Source organism: Hyperolius riggenbachi, chromosome 6, assembly GCF_040937935.1.
Source record: "Hyperolius riggenbachi isolate aHypRig1 chromosome 6, aHypRig1.pri, whole genome shotgun sequence".
In the NCBI taxonomy this organism is placed as follows: Eukaryota; Metazoa; Chordata; class Amphibia; order Anura; family Hyperoliidae; genus Hyperolius; species Hyperolius riggenbachi.
The window spans coordinates 267,737,032-267,759,069 of record NC_090651.1 but is presented as its reverse complement, the minus strand read 5'-3'; the positions used below and the strand labels follow the sequence as shown (position 1 = coordinate 267,759,069).

Here is a 22,038-nt window from a genome sequence, read left to right as displayed (position 1 = left end):
AAGACTGTCTCTCATTATTTCTGTCAATATTATCTGTTGGTTCATGTTGACTCTGTCCCACTGATCGAGAAAGCCGATCTGAAAGTCTCGTATGTGCCAGTGAGCCCAAGGCAGAATAAGTATGGTCGCTGATAACGTGCCCAATACTCTGAGACAGCTTCTGGCCGAGGTAGCACTTCTTACGCTGTCGACCCTCTGTTGGATGATTGGTATCTTTTCCGGTGGGATTGATATGGCATTGAGGTGTGTCTGAAAACGTGCTCCCAGGAATACCAGGTCCTGCGTTGGTGTCAACTGGCTCTTCTCCTGGTTGATGAGCCAACCAAATTCCTCCAGAGTGTCTAAGAGGATCTGTCTGTGTTGCAATATTAACCCCAGGTCTGATCCCAATAATAGGATGTCGTCTAGATAGTGATAGACTCTTAATCCTTGGACTCTGAGGATAGCAATTACCGCCACAAGCACCTTTGTAAATGTTCTCGGCGCTGTTGAGATGCCGAAGGGGAGGCACGTGAACTGAAAATGTTGTTCTCCTATTGCGAACTTCAGAAACTTTTGAAAGTCTTCCTGTATGGGGATGTGTAGATAGGCGTCCTGTAGGTCCGCCGATAGCATCCAGTCGCCCCTGAGTATTGAATGAGTTATCGATTGCAATGACTCCATTTTGAAACTCTCTAGATTGATGTGTTGATTCAACTTTCTTAAGTCTAATACTGGGCGAAGTTTCCCTGATTTTTTCATCACCAAGAAAAGGGGGGAGTAGAACCCCTCGTTTCTCAGAGAACGGGGTACCAGAGATATTGCCCGTTTCTGGATTAACTCCTCGACATACGAGAATAAGATGTTCCTTTTTTCTTGCACCACTGGAATTTTTGTTGTAATAAACCGGTATTCTGGAGTGCGGCTGAACGTCCAGGAGTGTCCTGTTAGGATTGTCCGATTTACCCACTGCGAGTCTATCTTCTTCTCCCAAATGTGGCTGAAAGACCTCAGTCTGGCACCTACAGGCACATCCCGGACTAGGACACCGTCAAAAAGACTTCTTAAGGCTGGATGGGGTGTCTATAGTCTTCTGTTTGGTGGGCCTAGGTAGAGTAGGCTGAGTCCCCTTCCAGTCTCTCTTAAAGTTTTTTCCCGGGCGGTAAGCTCTTGCATTCCTGTACCTACTCTGCTGTTGTGCAGGTGGAAAGCTTTGCTTAGTTGATCTTCTATCCTGCGGCAAAAGGCCGGATTTTCCTCCCGTTACCCTTGATATAGCTGCATCCATCTTCTCCCCAAATAAGGATGACCCATCGTAGGGGATCCTGCACCACGCCTGTCTTGAATTCAAGTCTGCGGACCACGATCTGAGCCAGAGAGCCCTCTTAGCCGTGACTGAATAGAGCATGGCTCTAGCTGCTCCCCTCACCACGTCAAAAGACGCCTCTCCGATAAAGTCCGATGATATCCTTAGATCCTCTAAGGCTGCCACTAATGTATCCTTGTCGGCGTCTGCTCGAATGGCCGCTTCTAGGTTATCGATCCATGCTCTCACAGCCTTCCCCACTGCTGCTAATGTTATAGCCGGTTTGCAAGCCCCTCCTGCAGATGTGTAGATCTTCTTCAAATCCTGATCAGCCTTCCTTAGGAGGACATCCTTGAATGAGATGCAATCCTCTAAAGGGAGCGTCATATGCTTGGCAAGTCTCATAATGGACGCATCTACTACAGGGGCGTTCTCCAGTACTCTGCACTCACTCTCTGGTAATGGGTAAAGTTTCGACAGGCGGTTGGATAAGGGGGGCTTCTTCTCTATGCGTTGCCACTCATCTTTAATCATCTCCTCGATCTCCACAAGGTATGGGAAGGTATCCTTCTCCTTCTTGAGATGAGGATAGTATCTCTTCTTTTCCTTTTTCTTAGTACTACTCTGCTCCACTTCGTCATCCGACTCCCATTCAATCGCCTCTCTTACCGCCTTGACAAAGGGCGGCACAAGTGTGAAATCAAAACCTCCTGCTGCTAAGGTCTCTACCGCTGGATCTGAAGTTGAAGCGCTAGCCTGAGTGTGAGAAGTAGGCATGTTGGAGATGTATGACTCCATTGATTCCTGAACCGCTTTCTTTATTAATTCTGATACATCCATAGTTGATTGGTCTGCTTCTCCAGCCCTCTGTGTGAAACAGTCCCTACAGACCAGTTTTCCCGGCATGACCTCCTCTCCACAGGCCCAGCACTTCTTATGTCTTGCATAGTCCCTGGCATAATCCCTTGGCGGGGAACTTCTTCTTGATCGATAGGCATAATAACTGTCCTGGTGTCCATACTGATAATCTCTCCTAGGAGGAGAGTGACTTCTTGAACGATAATCCCTGTAGTAATACTGCTGATAGTGTGGGGATGAAGATCTTCCCGTTGCTTTCCTAGGCTTTGGATTTGACTCACGCCGTCTTCCTGGGCTGAAAAACACAGTCATAATAACTATGAGAAACTGCACTCCCGTTTCCAAGATAACCTACCTGTTGTGCACCTACCTATTTTTTAGTCGCTGGTCTGTGAGTGGCGTATCTGTGTCCGCAGAGGAAGATGAGGCTGAAGATAGGTAGCTGAAAGAGGAGAATAGCATTAGATAGTAATGAAATGGGAGGCATAGCTGCAGAAAGAAATACCCCCCTTCCTGCACACGATCCCCCAGGAGAGTGTGTGCATCTATGAGAAAGGATACATGCGCAGCCGGCCCCCCTAGCAGAAATAAGGCACTTACTCCTCCGCTACGATCGAAACCTCGGCTCCCACAGCTGCCTGTCCGGTCTCCATAACTGTCCGTGATCCTCCACGCAGAGAAGGGGACGACAAACGGCAGCCCCGCGCCGCCGCCGCCTCCAGGCTTAAAAACACTTCCTGGAGGATGGCTGAGAGTAGGCAGGAGGAGCAAGGCACGCCCCCGTCCAAACAGAATGCGGACGGTGACGTCACGGACCCCGGCGAATAGGACGCAACCCTCGTCCATGCCACGCCCACCTGCGCTCCACCAGACACAGAAGGTTGGAACGCACGGAATCCGTGCACAGCGAGACTGAAAGGAGTCGGACACCGCCAGAACAACTCAATTAGAGTCCAAAGGGCTATGGTGAGTGGTGCTGCGCCCAACACGGAAAGCACCTTAGTAGCCAAAACACCAGCTCCACTCACCCACAGCGTGCCCCCAAGGCCAGCAGAACGGGGCATTCACCATAATCCCAATTTATAGGATAAACAGGTGAATCATCACACAGGGAGGCAATGTGTGGGGACTGCAGGAAAACAGTCAGGTAGGTGCAAAAATCCAAAAAATTTTCTGTAATGGCTGCAGCACTGATCCTTGAGGTGAGGACAAGCAAAAAAGACAGCGAGCACCTCCTCTATTCTCTATTTAAATAATCACTGGTCCTATGGGGTAGGGGGGCGGGCCCACTACCCAATGTGCTGCCATGGAGGCATAAGGAAAGATTGTTTAGAAAGACTAATAGACAGATTCAGCGCAAACAGAGGCAGTTTAAAAAAATGCACATCTAAAGGTAAGGTGGGGATGCCTCTTTTATTGTAACGCTGTCTCTGCAGAAGAAAATGTAACAACTCAGGCAGCTTCTCATGTTACCGCCAGCCTAGTTCGGGAAATCACCGAACGTCTATCGCAACTGTAAACATTTTTATAAATGAGCACACAGAAGTCTAAAATACTGAATGCAGTATTTTCCCGCCCGGATTTTTTTTTACCGAACACACTTTTATGAATGATAGCCTTTGTATTTGATATTAGGAAGGGGGGCTGGGAGATGGTAGAGGGCAGGTGTGTGGCTTCCACTTTGGCGTGGCTGTGATTTAGCAATGAACCCTGAAACGTATTGCACATCTGGGCAATACAGATGTGGCACTGCTGCATATCGGTTTGGTATACTGTAAACTGAGCCAAGCATCAGAAACCAAACAATTGCCAAGATCTATGCTGCCTAGGAATGCATCCTTGCAGTGGCGTAGCTTAGAAGTCGTGGGCCCCAGTGCAAGTTTAGCATTGGGCCCCCCAAGCATGCGATAGATAATTGATACAACACAGCAAAACCAATCAAGGACAATCACAGTGTCAAAGGTGCAAGAAGGGGATGGGAAACTGTGTGTTAATGATCACTACTATTCAAATCAACTATAGAAGTTAATATTATCAGCACAAGACCAATAAAGAGCTAATACTGTGTTTGAGGAGTGGGCCCCTCTAAAATGCCCCCTCCAAATGCATACCTCCCAACTTTTTGAGATGAACAAAAAGGGGCACTTAAGCCACGCCCCCTGCCACACCACTAGTCACGCATACCATAAAGATTTTGTAAGAAAAGTATGTTGTTTTCTAATTCAAACCAGGCAGGTCCTTTCTATCCTGGTTAATTTTCCTTCATATTAACATTTAAAAATTAGTAATATATCAATTTAAGGATGGGAATAAGGTTTAGAGTCAAACACATTTTTAACTAATATATTTACCTAGAAAGAGGGACAAAGTCCTGAAAGAGGGACAAATGAGGAGGAAAGAGGGACAGGGCTCCCAAAGAGGGACAGTTGGGAGCTATGCAAACGCAGTGGCTACTTCAGCACTCCCTATTGCTACGCCACTGCATCCTTGAAGAGGAACTCCAAGCTCCTACCAAATCCCTCATACTCCTGTACTGTAAATAGATTCATATATTTTGTTTTAGGCCCGGTTCACATTAGCGTTCCCTGTCCGGATTTTCCTGATCTGATCCGGACCGTATACTGTACAAACGGAACGTACGTTCCGCATAGCAATGCAAAGTCTATGCGGATGTTCACACGTGTCCGTTCCGTACAGTACGGAGCCGGACCGGATCCGGACACTTTTTCAACATGCGCTATTTTTTGGGTCCGGATCTCCGGCCCACGCACCCGGACCGAAGCCGGACCTGAGCCTGACAGCACCATCCGGAACACAGAAACCAATGGGAAACGGTAGGCACAGAACACACTGCCTACAAAAACCTGACGTTCTACCCCACTTCCTATGCGTATCCAAGCGGCCATTTCGGATGGGGACACATGGGCCAAGCATGTCTGGAGTGGAGCAGCAGTGACAGACGTGCTGGAGCTGTTTGGCAGAATGTCGGAGGTGGAGGTGAGGCCTACAGCGGAGGAACCTGATTCTACAGGTGCACCAGGTGCACCTTCTGCTGACCCCAACATTTTTTTATTTAAATTTCACTCTTTTTTGCCCACGAATCCAGATGGCAGCCTGATGCATGCCTGATACAAACGGACCGGATACGGATCGGAACCGTACGTTCAGGATCCGGTCCGTTTACTTGCCAAAACGCAAGTGTGAACGGGGCCTAAAAACTAAAGCTTTCACTACAATGGACCAGAGCCTTTTTTTTCACCACGATTAGCTCAAATTGAAAAACAATATATAAAAGTTTATTAATAATAATAATAAACCAACAATAATACATTCTGCTAGATTAAATAATGGTATCACACACACTGAAGACTTTCGCTGAGCGCTTCACAATTGTGATAACAAGAAGTGAGGAGGAAGTGGCGTGAACACTTGTAAACAAAACAAAGCAGTGCAGCTCACTCGTCCTCATCGCATACAGAGAAGCTGCAGTTGAGCCTGATGACGTCACATTTGCTTCCCGGCCGGGTAAATGAAGTAAATGAATGGGGTCAGGCAGGACATGAGTTAGGGCGGGGCTTCACTGGCTAACGGCGAGCCACTCGCAGCCAATCAGCGCGCAGGTCGGTCAGAAGCCACCAATCTCGTTTTTTTTTCTTCTTCGCAAGTACCGTGGCGGTCAGTGTCCAACGAGAAGAGGGAACGGGTCTAGGACCACGCAGTAGGATTGGCCCTAGGCGGGTGGGCGGTAATTTACGGACACGTTAGGGGGCGTGTTTACATAGAGAAGTGGGCGTGTCCAGAGGAGATGTCAGCCGAGCACGCGGTGCCGCTGCGGTTGTAATGGTGACTACTGCCGCTGCTGCTAGTATGACACTGACCCGCCGGCAAGCAGAGGAGGACGGGGGCAGGGAGTCCCCACACAGCACGGTGAGGAGTTGGGGGAGGGTGACACTGGGGTCGCCACTGTGCTGTGACTCTGCTGTCACTGCCGATCATCTGTCACTGGCCTCTGTGCAGAGGGACGCCAGGCCCCGCAGCTTCCTGTGCTGTGCAGGAGGGTCGCCTGCTTGTGGGGGTGGCTGGCTGCCATGTAAACAATAGAAAAGCCTCAGAACTGCAAGACGCGTGCTGAAAGTTTCTGAAAAGAAAGTCTGAAACTTTCACTTTCACGAGATCAGTCCTCTCCTTGCCATGTATACATAAGATTCACAACAATGGCCTGTTGAAGTTCTGCTCCCTGTTGTGCTGCTCCCAAAAACTTTTATCACACGACTATTTGCTGTCTACTTCTCTTTAAATTATAATAGTGATCTCCTTTCTCTTTCTGATCTTGGCAAGTGTTTTATAGGCTGGTCATACATATAGTGAGATTGCCCTGCAATTGACCACCAGTTAAGTCCTGGTCCCCCCTGAGCACCACAGGCCGATTCCTGTGACATTTTACACAAATAGGGAATTGGCCTGTGGTGTATGGGCAGCTAACTAATCTCTTTGGTACACACACTTGACTAAAATCATCTGAGGTGGCCGATAATGACCGCTGCAGCCGATAAGCATACCTCCCAACTTTTTGAGATGAGAAAGAGGGACACTTAAGCCATTCCCCTGATCATGCCCCCAGCACATCCCTAGTCATGCATACGATAAAGATTCCATAAGAAAAATATATGTTTTATAATTCAAACCACTGATGCTTTCTATCCTGAGTCATTTTCCTTGATATTAACCTTTTAAAATTAGTAATATATCAATTTAAAGGATGGGAATAAAGTTTAGAGTCAAACACCATTTTTTTTTTAGAAATATATTTACATAGAAAGAGAGACACAGTCCTGAAAGAGGGACACATGAGGAGGAAAGAGTGACAGGACTCCCAAAGAGGGACTGTCCATCTGAAAGAGGGACAGTTGAGAGCTATGAATCAGATGTGTGTACAGAGGCTTGCCACCCCAACCCACAAACAATCCGCCCAGCAGATTAACTCCCATAACCTTCCCTTGCTGGTGGCCAAGTCCTTTGTGCATGCTGCTCTGCCGTCCCTCCTTCATAGCAACACAGCGTGGTGTCCGCTACACAGTTGACTCGCGTCTGTGCAGCCCAGCCATGTCGCCCAACATGATGTGTAAACATTATGCACAGCCATACAATGTAACTTTCAAACCAGCAGCAAAAAAGTAAATATACATGGAAAGAGTTGGTCCTATTAGAGTTTCTATAAATGGGCTAGGTTCCCAGTCAGAGATGGGAGAGTGGCGCTGCAGGTTATCCATGTGTTGCATACACAGTCAATGAAAACTATGCTTCACTGTACTGTTAATGTGGCTGTTATGCGGTAAATGCAGTGCTTTGGGATACTGCTCTCAGTGAGCATTTCAGTGTGATGTTATGCGCTGCCTTACAGCCATTACAATGCTCCACAATCACCAACTGTAAACCTAGCCTAACAGGGCAATCAGGTTTGCACTTAATGTTTTTTCTATCTGATGCAAAGCCTAAGGGTGTCCCTACATTCATCAATTTTTAGTATAGATATGGAGCTTATTCAGGAGCTGAAAAATGCAAGGGCTGTGGAGTCGTTACAAAAATCATCCGACTCTTGACTTATCAGTTTATGAAACCTCCAACTCTGACACTAGGTACCCAAAATAGCTCCAACTCTGACTCCATAGTCTAATACTTACCAGGGCTGTGGATTTGGTACAAAAATCATCACTCAGTTTATGAAACTACATGCTCCGACTTCAGGTGCCCAAAATTCCTCCAATTCTGACTCCACAGCACTGGTATAGTGTATCCCAATGCAAATATCATCATTGTATCTTACTGATCCTTAAGTCAAGTAAAAAAAAAAGAAGAGATTTACTCACCTGGGGCTTCCCTCAGCCCCCTGCAGCCGATCGGTGCCCTCGCAGCCCCGCTCTGACGCTCCGGGACCTGCCTGCGAACACTTCCGGCTTGGCCGTCACCGGCCGACAGGCATGGGAACGCGAGTGATTCTTTGCATTCCCAGGCTGTATATCGCCCCCTATGCTGCTATTGGGGCCAGGACTTGACTTAAGGATCACTTTAACTGAAAAAAGAAAAAGTAAAGCTGGCCATACACTAGGCAGATTACCTGCCGATTGACAGCAGATGCGATTACTTGGATCGAATCTGCTGTCACATCGTTTACGCTAAACGCTAAATATCTATTTCGCCCCGAAACAGATCGATCGTTCTGTGCGGGAAATTACCGTTGATCGCCCGCGGGTAGGGAGCGCATCGCTAGCGGCGTACGATCGACACAGGTTCATCCCGGCTGGCATCTTCTCCGCATCACCTTCCACATCACGTCCGGCATCTGTGTATAACTTCCTGTGTCACTGCAGTGACAGCGGAAGTACAAATAGAGGGCGCTGGAGTGACAAAGTTATATGCGGATGTTGTGATGCAGAGAAGATGCCAGCTGGGAGATGATGCAGAGAAGATGCCCGGGACCAGGCTTCAGGTAATGTATGGGGGGGGAGGGGGGGAACAGGTGGCAGCTCAGCAGGTGGTGAATCGGTTTCAGGCTGAAATCTATTCACAATCTTTTTGCAGTAAAGGCAGCCATACGATCCCTCTCTGATCAGATTCGATCAGAGAGGGATCTATCTGTTGGTCGAATCTGATGGCAAATCGACCAGTGTATGGCTACCTTAAGTTTCCCTTACATGGGGCATGGACCAGCTCCCCACAACCATCCTGTGCTGAACCGTTCCTCTGCCATGACTTACTTTTGGTTCTGCCGACTGATCAGTTGGAGGTCCACTGCGCCTGAGTGGCCCTTGCCACGCGTATCCTCACATCATCAAACGCATGCGCAGTAAGAGGGTCTTTCTTTACTGCGTTTGTGCAGGATGCATTAATGATGTGAACTCTTACAAAGATATGCGTGGCAAGAGATGCGCAGGCAAGTCGCGGCAGGGGAACAGATGATCGGTTTGGCACGCCGTGGGCACAGGATAGGCTGCTCCAAGCCCCAGGTAAATGAAAAAGTGCTTAATTTTTTTTTTTTTTCAGTTGAAGTGGACCCAAATTAAAAATACAAGATTTCAGAAATAAAATCTAAAAAAATATTTTGTAACTTATAATAATAATAAATAGCAGCCTTTTTTCAGCTGCATGATGACTAATATAAAATATTTTACATTTATTGGAGGAACCCCTCCCTCCCTTCCTCCCTTCCTTCCTCCCTTCCATATTGCCGGGACAGAATCCGGCAGACTGGTGGAGGAGATAAAAACAAATGCAGGCTGCTACTGATGATGTCACAGGGGAGGTAATCTCAGCTTGTGTGAGATTTCACATAGACTACGCCCATGGGAGGGAGGTCCCAAGCTGATCACAAACACACCCATGATCTACAAGGATCACTTTAAGGCCTTGTTTCCATCTATGCGTTTTTATCCGCTTCTGTCCACTTTTCAGCAACCTGTATCAGGACTCGTTCAGACTATGCGCGCTGCCGTGCGCATTTTGGCAGCGTGCATAGTGTGCGACACGCAAGAACGGTAGAAGGGCATAGCTAGCCCTTCTACCGTTTCCATTGTATGATGCGCTGTGGCGGTGCTGCTGCATTTTCGGAAGTGGCAGCGCAGATCCCATTCACTGCAGTAAATGGGGATCTCTAGCGCAGCGCATAGTAGCTCAGATGGCTTGGGACACATGTGGCTATGATAGGGGAGCTGATACTGGGGACACATCTGACTATTCTGGGGGAGGCGGTGATACTGGGGACACATCTGGATATCTATACTGGGGCGACTTTAACTGGCGGCACAGTTTTTATGTCAATCGCACTTTTTATTTCCAAACAGGAATTGGTCAAAATTGAGAAACAATGCATTTTTTAAAAAATTTTCCACTTTTTCCCATTAAAATGCATAGAGAAGAACATTTTACTTTGTACCAAATACCCCCAATGAAAGCTTAGTTTGTCTTGAAAAAAACGATAAATAGATCATTTAAGTGGCACGAGGATAACTGACCTGAGAGGGATATGAAGGCTGCAATATTTGTTTACTTTTTAAACAATACCAGTTGCCTGGCATCCTGCAATAGTAGTGCCTGAATCACACACCTGAAAAAAACATGCAGCTAGTCCAGTCAATGATCTGATCTGCATGGGTGTTCAGGGTCTATGGCTGAAAGTATTAAGTTGGAAATACACAATTAGTTTTTTTTTGGCTGGTAGATGGTTCCATAGATAATTTTTGGACAGGTCCGATCTCATTTCGATCTTTTTCTCATAGAAGTGAATGGGAAGCGAACGGCCAGTAAATCTGCCGAAAAAACTCAATGTGTGTTCCCAGCATCAGAGGCAGAAGATCAGCAGGACAGCTAGGCAATTAGCATTGTTTAAAGGAAAACTTAAGTCAAAAAAAAAAAAATGACATTTACTCACCTGGGGCATCCCTCAGCACCCCGAAGCTGGATGGTGCCCTCGCAGCCCCGCTCCGATCGTCCTGTCCCCCGCCGGCGGCTACTTCCGGTTCGGCGACAGCCGCCGACAGGCTGGGAACGCGGCTGTTTTTCCGCGTTCCCAGCCGCTGCTATCACCCTCTATGCTGCTATAGCGTATATATATACGCTATAGCAGCATAGAGGGTGATAGCAGCGGCTGGGAACGCGGAAAAACAGCCGCGTTCCCAGCCTGTCGGCGGCTGTCGCCGAACCGGAAGTAGCCGCCGGCGGGGACAGGACGATCGGAGCGGGGCTGCGAGGGCACCATCCAGCTTCGGGGTGCTGAGGGATGCCCCAGGTGAGTAAATGTCATTTTTTTTTTTTTTGACTTAAGTTTTCCTTTAAAAGGACATAAATATGGCAGCCTCCATATCCTTCTCACTTCAGGTGTCCTATCATGCTCTTATTGTAGACTCTTCTCATCCATTTATGCCCACCACCAATAACATAAAGGCTTATCCCAAATAAAGGAGCAAAATCACAAGGTCCCTCAATCGCTGGAATGGGGCAGCACATACAATCACTGTAATCCCTATCCTAGTGTTTTGTCACAGTGGCGTTTCAGCAAGTATGAAATAAATATATAAAAAAAAATCTCTATATAGTATAGTATTGAAGTGCAATAAAAGCAGTTTATGACCTATAATACTACACTTTGCTTTTTATTGGTTTATTTCATGCCTGCTGGGACACTGCCATGACAAGACTACTAGGAGTGTAAAAAAAAAAAGTGATTGTATGTGCTACCCATGCAAGCGATTGAAGGACCTCCAATTTGCAGATTCTACACGTGTAGTATTAAGATGGACTGATTAAATAGGGACTGAGATATACCGGTAGTTTTTTGGTTTTCTTTGATTAAAGTAACATTCTGGCTTCTGAACTTTCATATCAGTTATTTTATTGCAGTTTCTTCAATCCTTACTGAGATATTTTTGTAAGAGTTTTAATGGGTACCTGAAATGGCAAGGGATAAAAATATATACAGTGGTTTGCAAAAGTATTCGGCCCCCTTGAAGTTTTCCACATGTTGTCATATTACTGCCACAAACTTGAATCAATTTTTTGGGAATTCCACATGAAAGACCAAAACAAAGTGGGGTACACATGAGAAGTGGAACGAAAATCATACATGATTCCAAACATTTTTTACAAATATCTGCAAAGTGGGGTTTGCGTAATTATTCAGCCCCTTTTGGTCTGAGTGTAGTCAGTTGCCCATAGACATTGCCTGATGAGTGCTAATGACTAAATAGAGTGCACCTGTGTGTAATCTAATGTCAGTACAAATACAGCTGCTCTGTGACGGCCTCAGAGGTTGTCTAAGAGAATTTTGGGAGCAACAGCACCATGAAGTCCAAAGAACACACAAGACAGGTCAGGGATACAGTTATTGAGAAATTTAAAGCAGGCTTAGGCTACAAAAAGATTTCCAAATCCTTGAACATCCCACAGAGCACTGTTCAAGTGATCACTCAGAAATGGAAGGAGTATGGCACAACTGCAAACCTACCAAGACAAGGCCATCCACCTGAACTCGCAGGCCGAACAAGGAGAGCACTGATCAGTAATCAAGAGGCCAATGGTGACTCTGGACAAGCTGCAGAGATCTACAGCTCCGGTGAGGGAATCTGTCCATAGGACAACTATTAGTCGTGCACTGCACAAAAATGGCCTTTATGGAAGAGTGGCAAGAAGAAAGCCATTGTTAAAAGAAAATCATAAGTCCAGTTTGCAGTTTGCCACAAGCCATGTGGGGGGACACTGCAAACATGTGGAAGAAGATGCTCTGGTCAGATGAGACCAAAATGGAACTTTTTGGCTAAAATGCAAAACGCTATGTGTGGTGGAAAACTAACACTGCACATCACCAGTGTTCTCCCCAGAAAAAAATTCCAGCCGGGGTGGCAAGAAATAGTAGCCGGGTGGCATGCAAAAGTAGGCGGGTGGGGTGTGATGAGAGAATACAGGGCTGGTGCATCTGTGCACAACTCTGCTTACAGCATAGGCGGAGGTGAGCCGATGACAGCCGGGTGGAGCACCCGGCTAAAAGAGCCTGGGGAGAACACTGCATCACTCTGAACACACCATCCCCACTGTCAAATATGGTGGTGGTGGCAGCATCATGCTCGGGGGGTGCTTCTCTTCAGCAGGGACAGGGAAGCTGGTCAGAATTGATGGGAAGATGGATGGAGCCAAACACAGGGCAATCTTGGAAGAACACCTCTTGGAGTCTGCAAAAGACTTGAGACTGGGGCGGAGGTTCACCTTCCAGCAGGACAACGACCCTAAACATAAAGCCAGGGCAACAATGGAATGGTTTTAAAACAAAACATATCTATGTGTTAGAATGGCCCAGTCAAAGTCCAGATCTAAATCCAATCGAGAATCTGTGGAAAAGATCTGAAAACTCCTGTTCACAAATGCTGTCCATCTAATCTGAATGAGCTGGAGTTTTGCAAAGAAGTATGGGCAAGGCTTTTAGTCTCTAGATATGCAAAGCTGGTAGAGACGTACCCTAAATGACTGGCAGCTGTAATTGCAGCAAAAGGGGGTTCTACAAAGTATTAACTCAGGGGGCTGAATAATTACACACACCCTACTATGCAGTTATTTATTTGTAAAAAATGTTTGGAATCATGTATGATTTTCGTTCCACTTCTCACGTGTACACCACTTTGTATTGGTCTTTCACGTGGAATTCCAATAAAATTGATTCATGTTTGTGGAAGCAATATGACAAAATGTGGAAAACTCCAAGGGGGCCAAATACTTTTGCAAACCACTATCTATATCTCTACCTACCTGGTGCAAACATTTCTTTGTCTTGACTTCTAGAACTACAGTGGTCCTGCAATGTTTACTTCATGGAAGACCAGAGGGTTAACCTCCAGTCTTTACATATTAGCACAGAATCTAGGTACAGTTCGGACACAGCTTACAGCCCTCATTTACACTTGCTCATTACGTGTAGATAATGGGGGATTATGCAGATACATACCATGCAATTTCGTGTCAGATCAACAGGTCAAATTCTATTCAGTACAATGATTGTTTCTGACAGTACAATCAGGTTTCCAATCGTTTTTTTTTCCTATCACAAAATAGAACCGTTAATTTCCGACAGGTTCAATCTGTCGATCTAATGGAAAATTGCATGGTGTGTACCAGGTATTGGGCAAGCTGTTTTCTGTAAACACACAGGAGGAATTTTTCAGAAAATGTATATGATTTCCTTGCCTGAAGGTTCAAAAGAGGACTGCTCTACCTCACCTTCTATAGATGTGTTGCGCAAAAGTGGAAGGGTGCTCGAAGGTGGAACGCCAGTCTACGTGACAATGACCAAAGCAAGTTCCTGCACTGCTTCAGTGTTAGTATAGCATCAAAATCCTTTTTAGTCATCCATTTAAAAGTACAGCAGTGGTACAGGACAGCGACAAGAGCTGACACATTTTTGCTCCTGGTGGGTCCTAAAGGTATCCATACATCTAGCAAGGATGGGCAGATTCAACCAAAAGACAATTTTCTCTAATTGAATCTGATTGGAGAGAGATCTGTCGGCCGCCCATACATCGCGCAGGCCAATTGCCAGTTTCAGCATGAAAATCTCTTGAGAATTGTCCAAGTCTGCAGTCTTGCTGCTGGCCTCCTAGTGTCTAAATGTGCCCTCCATGTGCATTTATACATTAACTGTCCTGTGTCGCCCACCAATCTGTGCGTAGCTGTCTACTGAATCCTGTAATTCCACCCATTAGCACTCCACCTAAATTGGTGTGGTGCAAACCTTAGAGGAATTGTCAGCCATACTATCTCAGAAAAAAACACACATATAAGTAGATAAATACTTGCTCTACTTGCATAACCTATGTATTGCACTGTCCACATTTTTGATTTTAGTGATTTTTCTTCAGTAAAGATTTTTCTTCAGAAGATTTTTCTTCCTATACCTTCCATTATTGCAAAAACGCCTCAAAAATTGTACAGGCACCGCTTTGCTGAACGCACAGCGCACAAACTGCGCTGATATGAACCTTCTCATAAAGATTAATTGCACGAGTGTTTCGTGAACGATTATTTTATTTTTTTTACTCACCTGCGTTTAAAAAAAGCCCAAAAACGCCCCTGGTGTGAACGAGCCCTAAAGGTGGCCATACATCAAGGGACTTGGTGGTTGATGGATGATCCAATTCAATTATTGTAATCTAATTGGATCGGATGAAAATCGGTGTCCTCAAGTGCATGTCCGATCGACGATGCAACTAATTTCGGGCAGAAATTGCCATAAGGGACAGCACCGCACATAAATGTGAAAGGGCCCTTAAAGCCAATGGTTCCCGATTAATAAAAAAAAATAAGCCAGCTACTTAAGGAGAGGGACGGCTCTGTGTCCTAATGAGCTTCCACTCTCCTCTCCTCCCGGTGTCCTCGTTGCAGCGGCAGCTCCTCCGTTCAAATCCCTCGCCGCGGGGGACTTCGGGAGGTGAGTACTCCCGAAGACAGGCGGCTCCATACTGCGCACGCGCGAGTACACGATAGAGGGCGCTCGCGCATGCACAGTTTGGAGCGGCCCGTCTTTGGGAGCACTCTGATTCCTGAAGACTGATGAAGCCTCCCTTCGGCGGCGGACGTAGCAGTATTTGACCAATTTAGTCAAATACTGCTACGGGGGAGCCAATGCTAAAACGGGCATCGGGAGAGGAGACGGAAGTCTCATTAGGACTCTGAGCCTTCCCTCTGCTTAGGTGAGTATCTGGCTTTTCTTTTACTAATCCGGTTCCCATTCTCTTTAAACACGCATACATACAGTTGTGCTAATAAGTTTACACACCCGGGCAGAATTGGTGATTTCTTATAGAGAACCAGAGAGGAGGACAGAGAAAAGCTTTTATACATACCTGGGGCTTCCTCCAGCCCCATACGCACGGATCGCTCCTACGCCGCCGTCCTCCGCTGCCTGGATCCGCCGGTACCGGGTCCCGTCATTACCGCCAGTCGGTCGGCGGACACGGCCAATTGTCCACATCACAGGGGCTCCCTCCATACACTTACGCTTGCTGCTGTGTAATGCGCAGCCGCAATGCGTATGGGTATGGAGGGAGCCCCTGTGATGCGGACATTTGGCCGCGTCCGCCGGAAGTGACGGGACCCGGTGGCGGCGTGGGAGCGATCCAGGCTTATGGGGCTGGAAGAAGCCCCAGGTATGTATAAAAGCGGTTTCTATTTTCAGGCTCCATTCCTCTCTGGTTCCCTTTAAAGTACAACTGAAGAAAGAGGGATATAGAGTCTGCCAGATACCGGTAATTCCCCTTTACCCTCCCTGGCTTTTCATTTCTTTCTGAATTTATGGGTCTAAAAGTGGAACCCCCCCCCCCCCCCCTGCTTCTACCAGCCCCCTGCAGCCATTCTGTGCCCTCGTAGTCACTCACTGCTGCTCAGGTCCCTCGCCACCAGCTAGTTTCATTTTTGTTGACTTGGAGGGCGCCATGTGTACATTTGCATGCATTCCCGCTAGTGCAGGAAGATATTGCGGACATTAACCATACATTTGTACGCGATGGAGGTGCAACGCGTGCATTTTTACGCTTTGCACCTCTGATGCATAAAAGTGTATGTGTTAATGTCCGCGATAGCTTCCTGCACCAGCGGGAATTCATGCAAATGTACGCGTGGCGGCCTGCCTTCTCTGAGTCGGCAAAAACGAAACTAGCTGGCGACAGGGGACCGAAGCAGCAGCAGTGAGTGACTACGAGGGCATAGGATGGCTGCATGGGACTGGCTTGTTGCCGACTGTCCCATGCCGACCTCTCCGCTGCTGTCACGTAGCGATGATTGACAGCGGTGCTTCGTGCAGGCAAGGTTGGCCTCTGCACCGTGCGGGGAGCCCGGGATGGCAGCGGAGAGGTCGGCGTGGGACAGTCTGCAGCAAGGGGCTAGAGAAGCCCCAGGTGAGTAAAGCCTTTTTTTTTTTTTTTTTTTTCTGATAACTCCTTTAAGTTCAAGTTCACACTTGCGTTTCTGTAAAGACCGGATGACCGGACCGGATCCAGTCCATTTGCTTCAGGTATGAATACGGCTGCGATCCAGATCCGATTGGTAAGAGAGATAACAAACTATATAATGTTGGGGTCTGGGAGGTCTGCAGAAGGTGCACCTGTAGAATCAGGTCCTCCGCTGTGTAGGGCCTCACCTCCACGTCCGACATACTGCCAAACAGCTCCAGCACAAAGTCACTGCTGCTCCGCTCCAGAAATGCTGTGCCCATGTGTCCCCATCCAAAAAGGACCGCTCGAAAACGCATAGGAAGTGGGGTAGAACGTCAGGTTTTTATAGCCAGTGTGTTCTGTGCTTTCCGTTTCCCATTGGTTTCTATGCACGGATGGTGGAGTTAGGCTCCGGTCCGGGTGCGTCAGCCGGATGATCCGGACCCAAAAAATAGTGTATGTTGGAAAAGTGTCCTGATCCGATACGGCTCCGGTCAGTACGGAACGGACGCGTGTGAACGGACGCATAGACTTTGCATTGCTATGCCGAACGTCCGTTCCGTTTGTACAGTATACGGTCCGGATCCGGCACGGCAAATCCGGACAGCAAACGCTAATGTGAACCAGGCCTAAGTCATAACTCGCCAAAATATGTTAGAATAAAGGTCTTGTAGACATCCTGCGTATAATAATAAAAGACTAGAACACACAATTGTTGAAATAATTACATTTATGAATAAACTTAAATAGTGAAACTGTACAAATAAGGCACCAGACTATACAGTATGAGTATGTACATATATACCTAATAACACCTCCAGCCTGTGGTATATTTTGGAACAGGGAATGACAGAGGATGGGGACATCGCAATCGGGACAGTGGAAGCGTGATTCCTTTCGGACTTTAACTTTGGTATCAGTCTTAGGCGGCAGGCAGATAGTAATCCAAATACAGGCAGAGGTTGGTAAAGGCGGCGGGCAGAGAGTAGTCAAAAGAAAAATGTGTGAACAAATTTGGCCATTGACACCCATTCAAATTAGTCTAAAGTACCAAAGTCCATTATTGCACAACACCATAGACACAAAGTAGCTCCTCATATGGAGCCAAAACACAGAGCAAACTTTAAAATCATATTTGCGCAGAAAATTAAAAACCAGTAACTTTTTTTTTTTTTTTCTTCAGTCTTTCGTGCCTTATAGCAAAAATTCTCTTGAGTTTCAATTCCACTTTAAAGTGTTACTTAGGCTTAGGTACATCCACTTAGCTTTCATTTAGTCTCTCCATGACACAAGGGGGCCTGAATTACTAGGTGTTCTGAGGCTGAGAAACACCAGAGAACAAACCTAAATGATCCACAAACCTCTGACAGCTGCTGTTTTCTTGTGGTTAAAGTTGTTTTGGATGTGCAGTCAGCAACTGGGTACACCAGTAGTTTTAATAGCATCCAGGTTTTGTAATCAGTATTTTTGAGCTGTGTGCATACACGTGTTTGTAAACCGATAAATTCTCCTTTCAGACATTGGTAAAGTATATTGTTGTTTTTTGTGACCTTGGCAGCAGGGTGTCTTTGTGCTGCTAACTACCAAAACCGTGTACTTTTCATAGGTCTTAAAGAGACACTGAAGCGAAAAAAAAAAAAAAAATGATAGAATGAATTGGTTGTGTACTATGAATAATTACTAGAAGATTAGCAGCAAAGAAAATATTCTCATATTTTTATTTTCAGGTATACAGTGTGTTTTCTAACATTGCATCATTCTCTAATATGTGCAGATTACACAACACTCTGCAATCAAAATGATTCTTTCAGAGCAGTCTGTGAACTAATGACCTCTCCTCTGGCAGATAAAAAAAAAACTGTTCACTTACAGTTGAGATAATAAAAGTCAGAAGACAGCCCTCTCCACGACTTTGAAATTCTTAGAGCTTAATGGCTTTTTTGCATAGAGATAACTGGAGTTTCTTAACTCTTCCTGTACTGGAAACAATTACACTGATGTATCTGATCTTAATGTTTTATTTCTTAGCTGTGCTACACATACAAATCATCATATCATAATTTTTTTTTTTTCGTTTGTGTCTCTTTAATGAGAGCTATAACTTAGGCCTGGACTCCAGAACTGTGGTGATCAAAAGATCTTTTTATTCCATTAATATTTTGTTTGCACCATTGAAGTTTTTTTTTCAGGAGGTATTGGACCCTTTCATTTTTTTCTCTGTCTGTGATAAGGTAGGGTGTCTGACTGCTTGACCTTGATGTGACCCAGTGACCTCTGTTAGTGCAGGCTGTTGAAGCTGTTTGAGTGAATATATTGTGAATCAGAGGGTTTTTTTTGTTTTAGGCTCATGTCTCACTATGACTACAACAACGCAATGCACTTAAGTGGTACCGCAATGCATCCAGAAAGTTGCATCGTGTTAACAGTGTGGCATATGTGTTGACAGTGAGGCCTACATTACAATGACAGTTGTGTAGCCTAGGTTAACTTACTTATGATAGCTGCTTAATTCAACTTAGTAGTAATGATTTCTGATTGCAAAGCCACTACATCAAGATCTGCAATGACATTCTTATTCTTGCTTTGCTGCTGTAAATAAGAGGACTTGACTGCATAAACACCTTGTATTTCTGGTATAAAGATTTACAAAAAAAAGACATTGCTTCCCACTGCAACAAAAATACACAAAAATACAAATAAGAAATTTAAAAATGTACAAAATATCTTTAAATAACTTTTAAAGTACCCCTGACCCTGTTCGCCACTTCCCTTAAAGGGATACTGTAGGGGGTCGGGGGAAAATGAGTTGAAGTTACCCGGGGCTTCTAATGGTCCCCCGCAGACATCCTGTGCCCGCTCAGCCACTCACCAATGCTCTGGCCCTGCCTCCGGTTCACTTCTGGAATTTCAGACTTTAAAGTCTGAAAACCACTGTGCCTGCGTTGCCGTGTCCTCACTCCCGCTGATGGCACCAGGAGCGTACTGCGCAGGCCCAGTATGGTCTGTGCTTGCACGTGCGCTCCTGGTGACATCAGCAGGAGTGAGGACACTGCAACGCAGGCGCAGTGGTTTTCAGACTTTAAAGTCTGAAATTCCAGAAGTGAACCGGAGGCGGGGCCGGAGCATCGTTGGATGGCTGCGCGGGCACAGGATGTCTGCGGGGGACCATCAGAAGCCCCCCGGGTAAGTTCAACTCATTTTCCCCCGACCATACCCCCCCCCCCCCCCCTTTAAGTATCCCTTTAAACTTTTACCATTGCTTTATTACTGGTGCTGCAACTAGCACACATCACCATTCTCCCCTCTCCTGTGCCCCCTGTAAACCCCATTCTGCCCAGTCATAACCTTCAACTGAGGCAGAATGTCGATTATGAGCGGGGAGAAAGTGACGGTTCTTCCTCCTGCTGTGCGTCCATAACTCCACCCCCTCCACCTGCCGCTTTAGTTCCTATCTGATTCATTGCACAGCGTGCAGGGTAGCTGCGCTGTGTGTGTGGGCTTGTAGTAATTGAGGTCGGAAGGATATCTGACCTCAATTATCACAAGCCTGCACACAGCGCAGCTACCCTGCGCGCTTTGTGCAATGAATCAGATAGGAACTAAAGTAGCAGGTGGAGGGGCGGAGTTATGGACGCACAGTGGGGTGGAAGAACTACCACTTCCCCAGTCATAATTATTGCCAGAGTGGGGCCACAGGGGGCGCTGGAGCATAACACAATTTTAAAAGTATATTGATGAGCAGACTGGGTGTAGATGACCCCCAACTTTTATATACATTTTGGAATATACTTGCCCTATAAGACTCTTGATTCTTGGACATTTGTATACTGCACTGTGTGAACTCATGCTATACTCAGAGGCGTAGCTAGGGTTTTCAGCGCCCGGGGACAAAGACTATTAATGCGCCCCCCAAAGGTAAGGTTGCGGCGCGCGCAGCCCGCCGCGACAAAAAGGGGCGTGGCCACATAATAAATATGGGTGGAGCCAAATGTATATGGAGGTTAGCAGGCTCACGCTCACCCACCCTCCCTCAGTATGTACCTTCCAGCATGTTCCAAGACAAATTCAGCAATCATGAGCCCCCCCCCCCCCCCATCAAGACAAATTCAGCAATCATGAGCAAACATGAGGCCCCCAACATGACCAACTCAGCAATCATTAGGCCCCCAACAAAACAAATTTAGCAATCATGAGGCCCCCAACAAGACAAATTCAGCAATCATGAAGCCCCCAACAAGACAAATTCAGTGATCTTGAGGCCCCCAACAAATCATGAGGCCCCCAACAAGACAAATTCAGTAACCATGAGGCGCCCAACAAGACAAATTCAGCAGTCATGAGGCACATAAATAGACAGCGTTTCACATAAATAGGCAGAATGCCCCCTTAATATGGTACACCTCTCACCTGGCAGCAGTTCTCCAAAATACACTCAATCTGACAGCAGGGGTTCCCCAAAAAATAGGTAGCCCCAGGTCTATAGGTGTCCCCAGAATAGGTGGCCAGCAGTATAGATGTCCCCAGAATAGGTGGCCAGCGGTATAGATGTCCCCAGAACAGGTAGCCAGGGGTATATGTGCCCAGTATATGTAGGCAGGGGTATGTGTGCCCAGTATATGTAGCCAGGGGTATATATGCCCAGTATATGTAGCCAGGGGTATATGTGCCCAGTATATGTAGCCAGGGGTATATATGCCCAGTATATGTAGGCAGGGGTATATATGCCCAGTATATGTAGGCAGGGGTATATATGCCCAGTATATGTAGGCAGGGGTATATATGCCCAGTATATGTAGGCAGGGGTATATATGCCCAGTATATGTAGGCAGGGGTATATATGCCCAGTATATGCAGCTAGGGGTATATATGCCCAGTATATGTAGCCAAGGGTATAATATATGCCCAGTATATGTAGGCAGGGGTATATATGCCCAGTATATGTAGGCAGGGGTATATATGCCCAGTATATGTAGGCAGGGGTATATATGCCCAGTATATGTAGGCAGGGGTATATATGCCCAGTATAAGCAGCCAGGGGTATATATGCCCAGTATAAGCAGCCAGGGGTATATATGCCCAGTATATGTAGCCAGGGGTATATATGCCCAGTATATGTAGCCAGGGGTATATATGCCCAGTATATGTAGCCAGGGGTATATATGCCCAGTATATGTAGCCAGGGGTATATATGCCCAGTATATGTAGCCAGGGGTATATATGCCCAGTATATGTAGCCAGGGGTATATATGCCCAGACCACCATAACTGTGTAGCCCCCCTCCCCCCTTAGTCTCACCCACCCTCCCTCAGTAACATATTCCACCACCTGACCTGACCACCATAACTGTTTTGCCCCGCCCTCCCCCCCCCGCGCACTTTGGTCCTGGGCTCAGCTTCACCTGACCTGGGGCTCCACGGCGCTGTCTGCCTG

The 22,038-nt window shown here is 46.6% G+C and overlaps 1 protein-coding gene across 3 annotated transcripts in view; it reads left to right on the top strand.

Moving 5' to 3' along the window:
* The first annotated feature begins 5,809 nt into the window (after positions 1-5,809).
* Positions 5,810-22,038, top strand: part of USP28 (ubiquitin specific peptidase 28) — a 156,003-nt gene continuing 139,774 nt past the window's right edge. The window contains exon 1 of one of the 3 annotated variants that reach the window (XM_068240790.1): positions 5,810-6,070. In XM_068240790.1, coding sequence (XP_068096891.1) covers positions 5,984-6,070 — 87 coding nt within the window. In that variant the 5' untranslated portion in view covers positions 5,810-5,983. The remainder of the gene's footprint in view (positions 6,071-22,038) is intronic. The other 2 variants (XM_068240791.1, XM_068240792.1) reach the window with 2 other exon arrangements.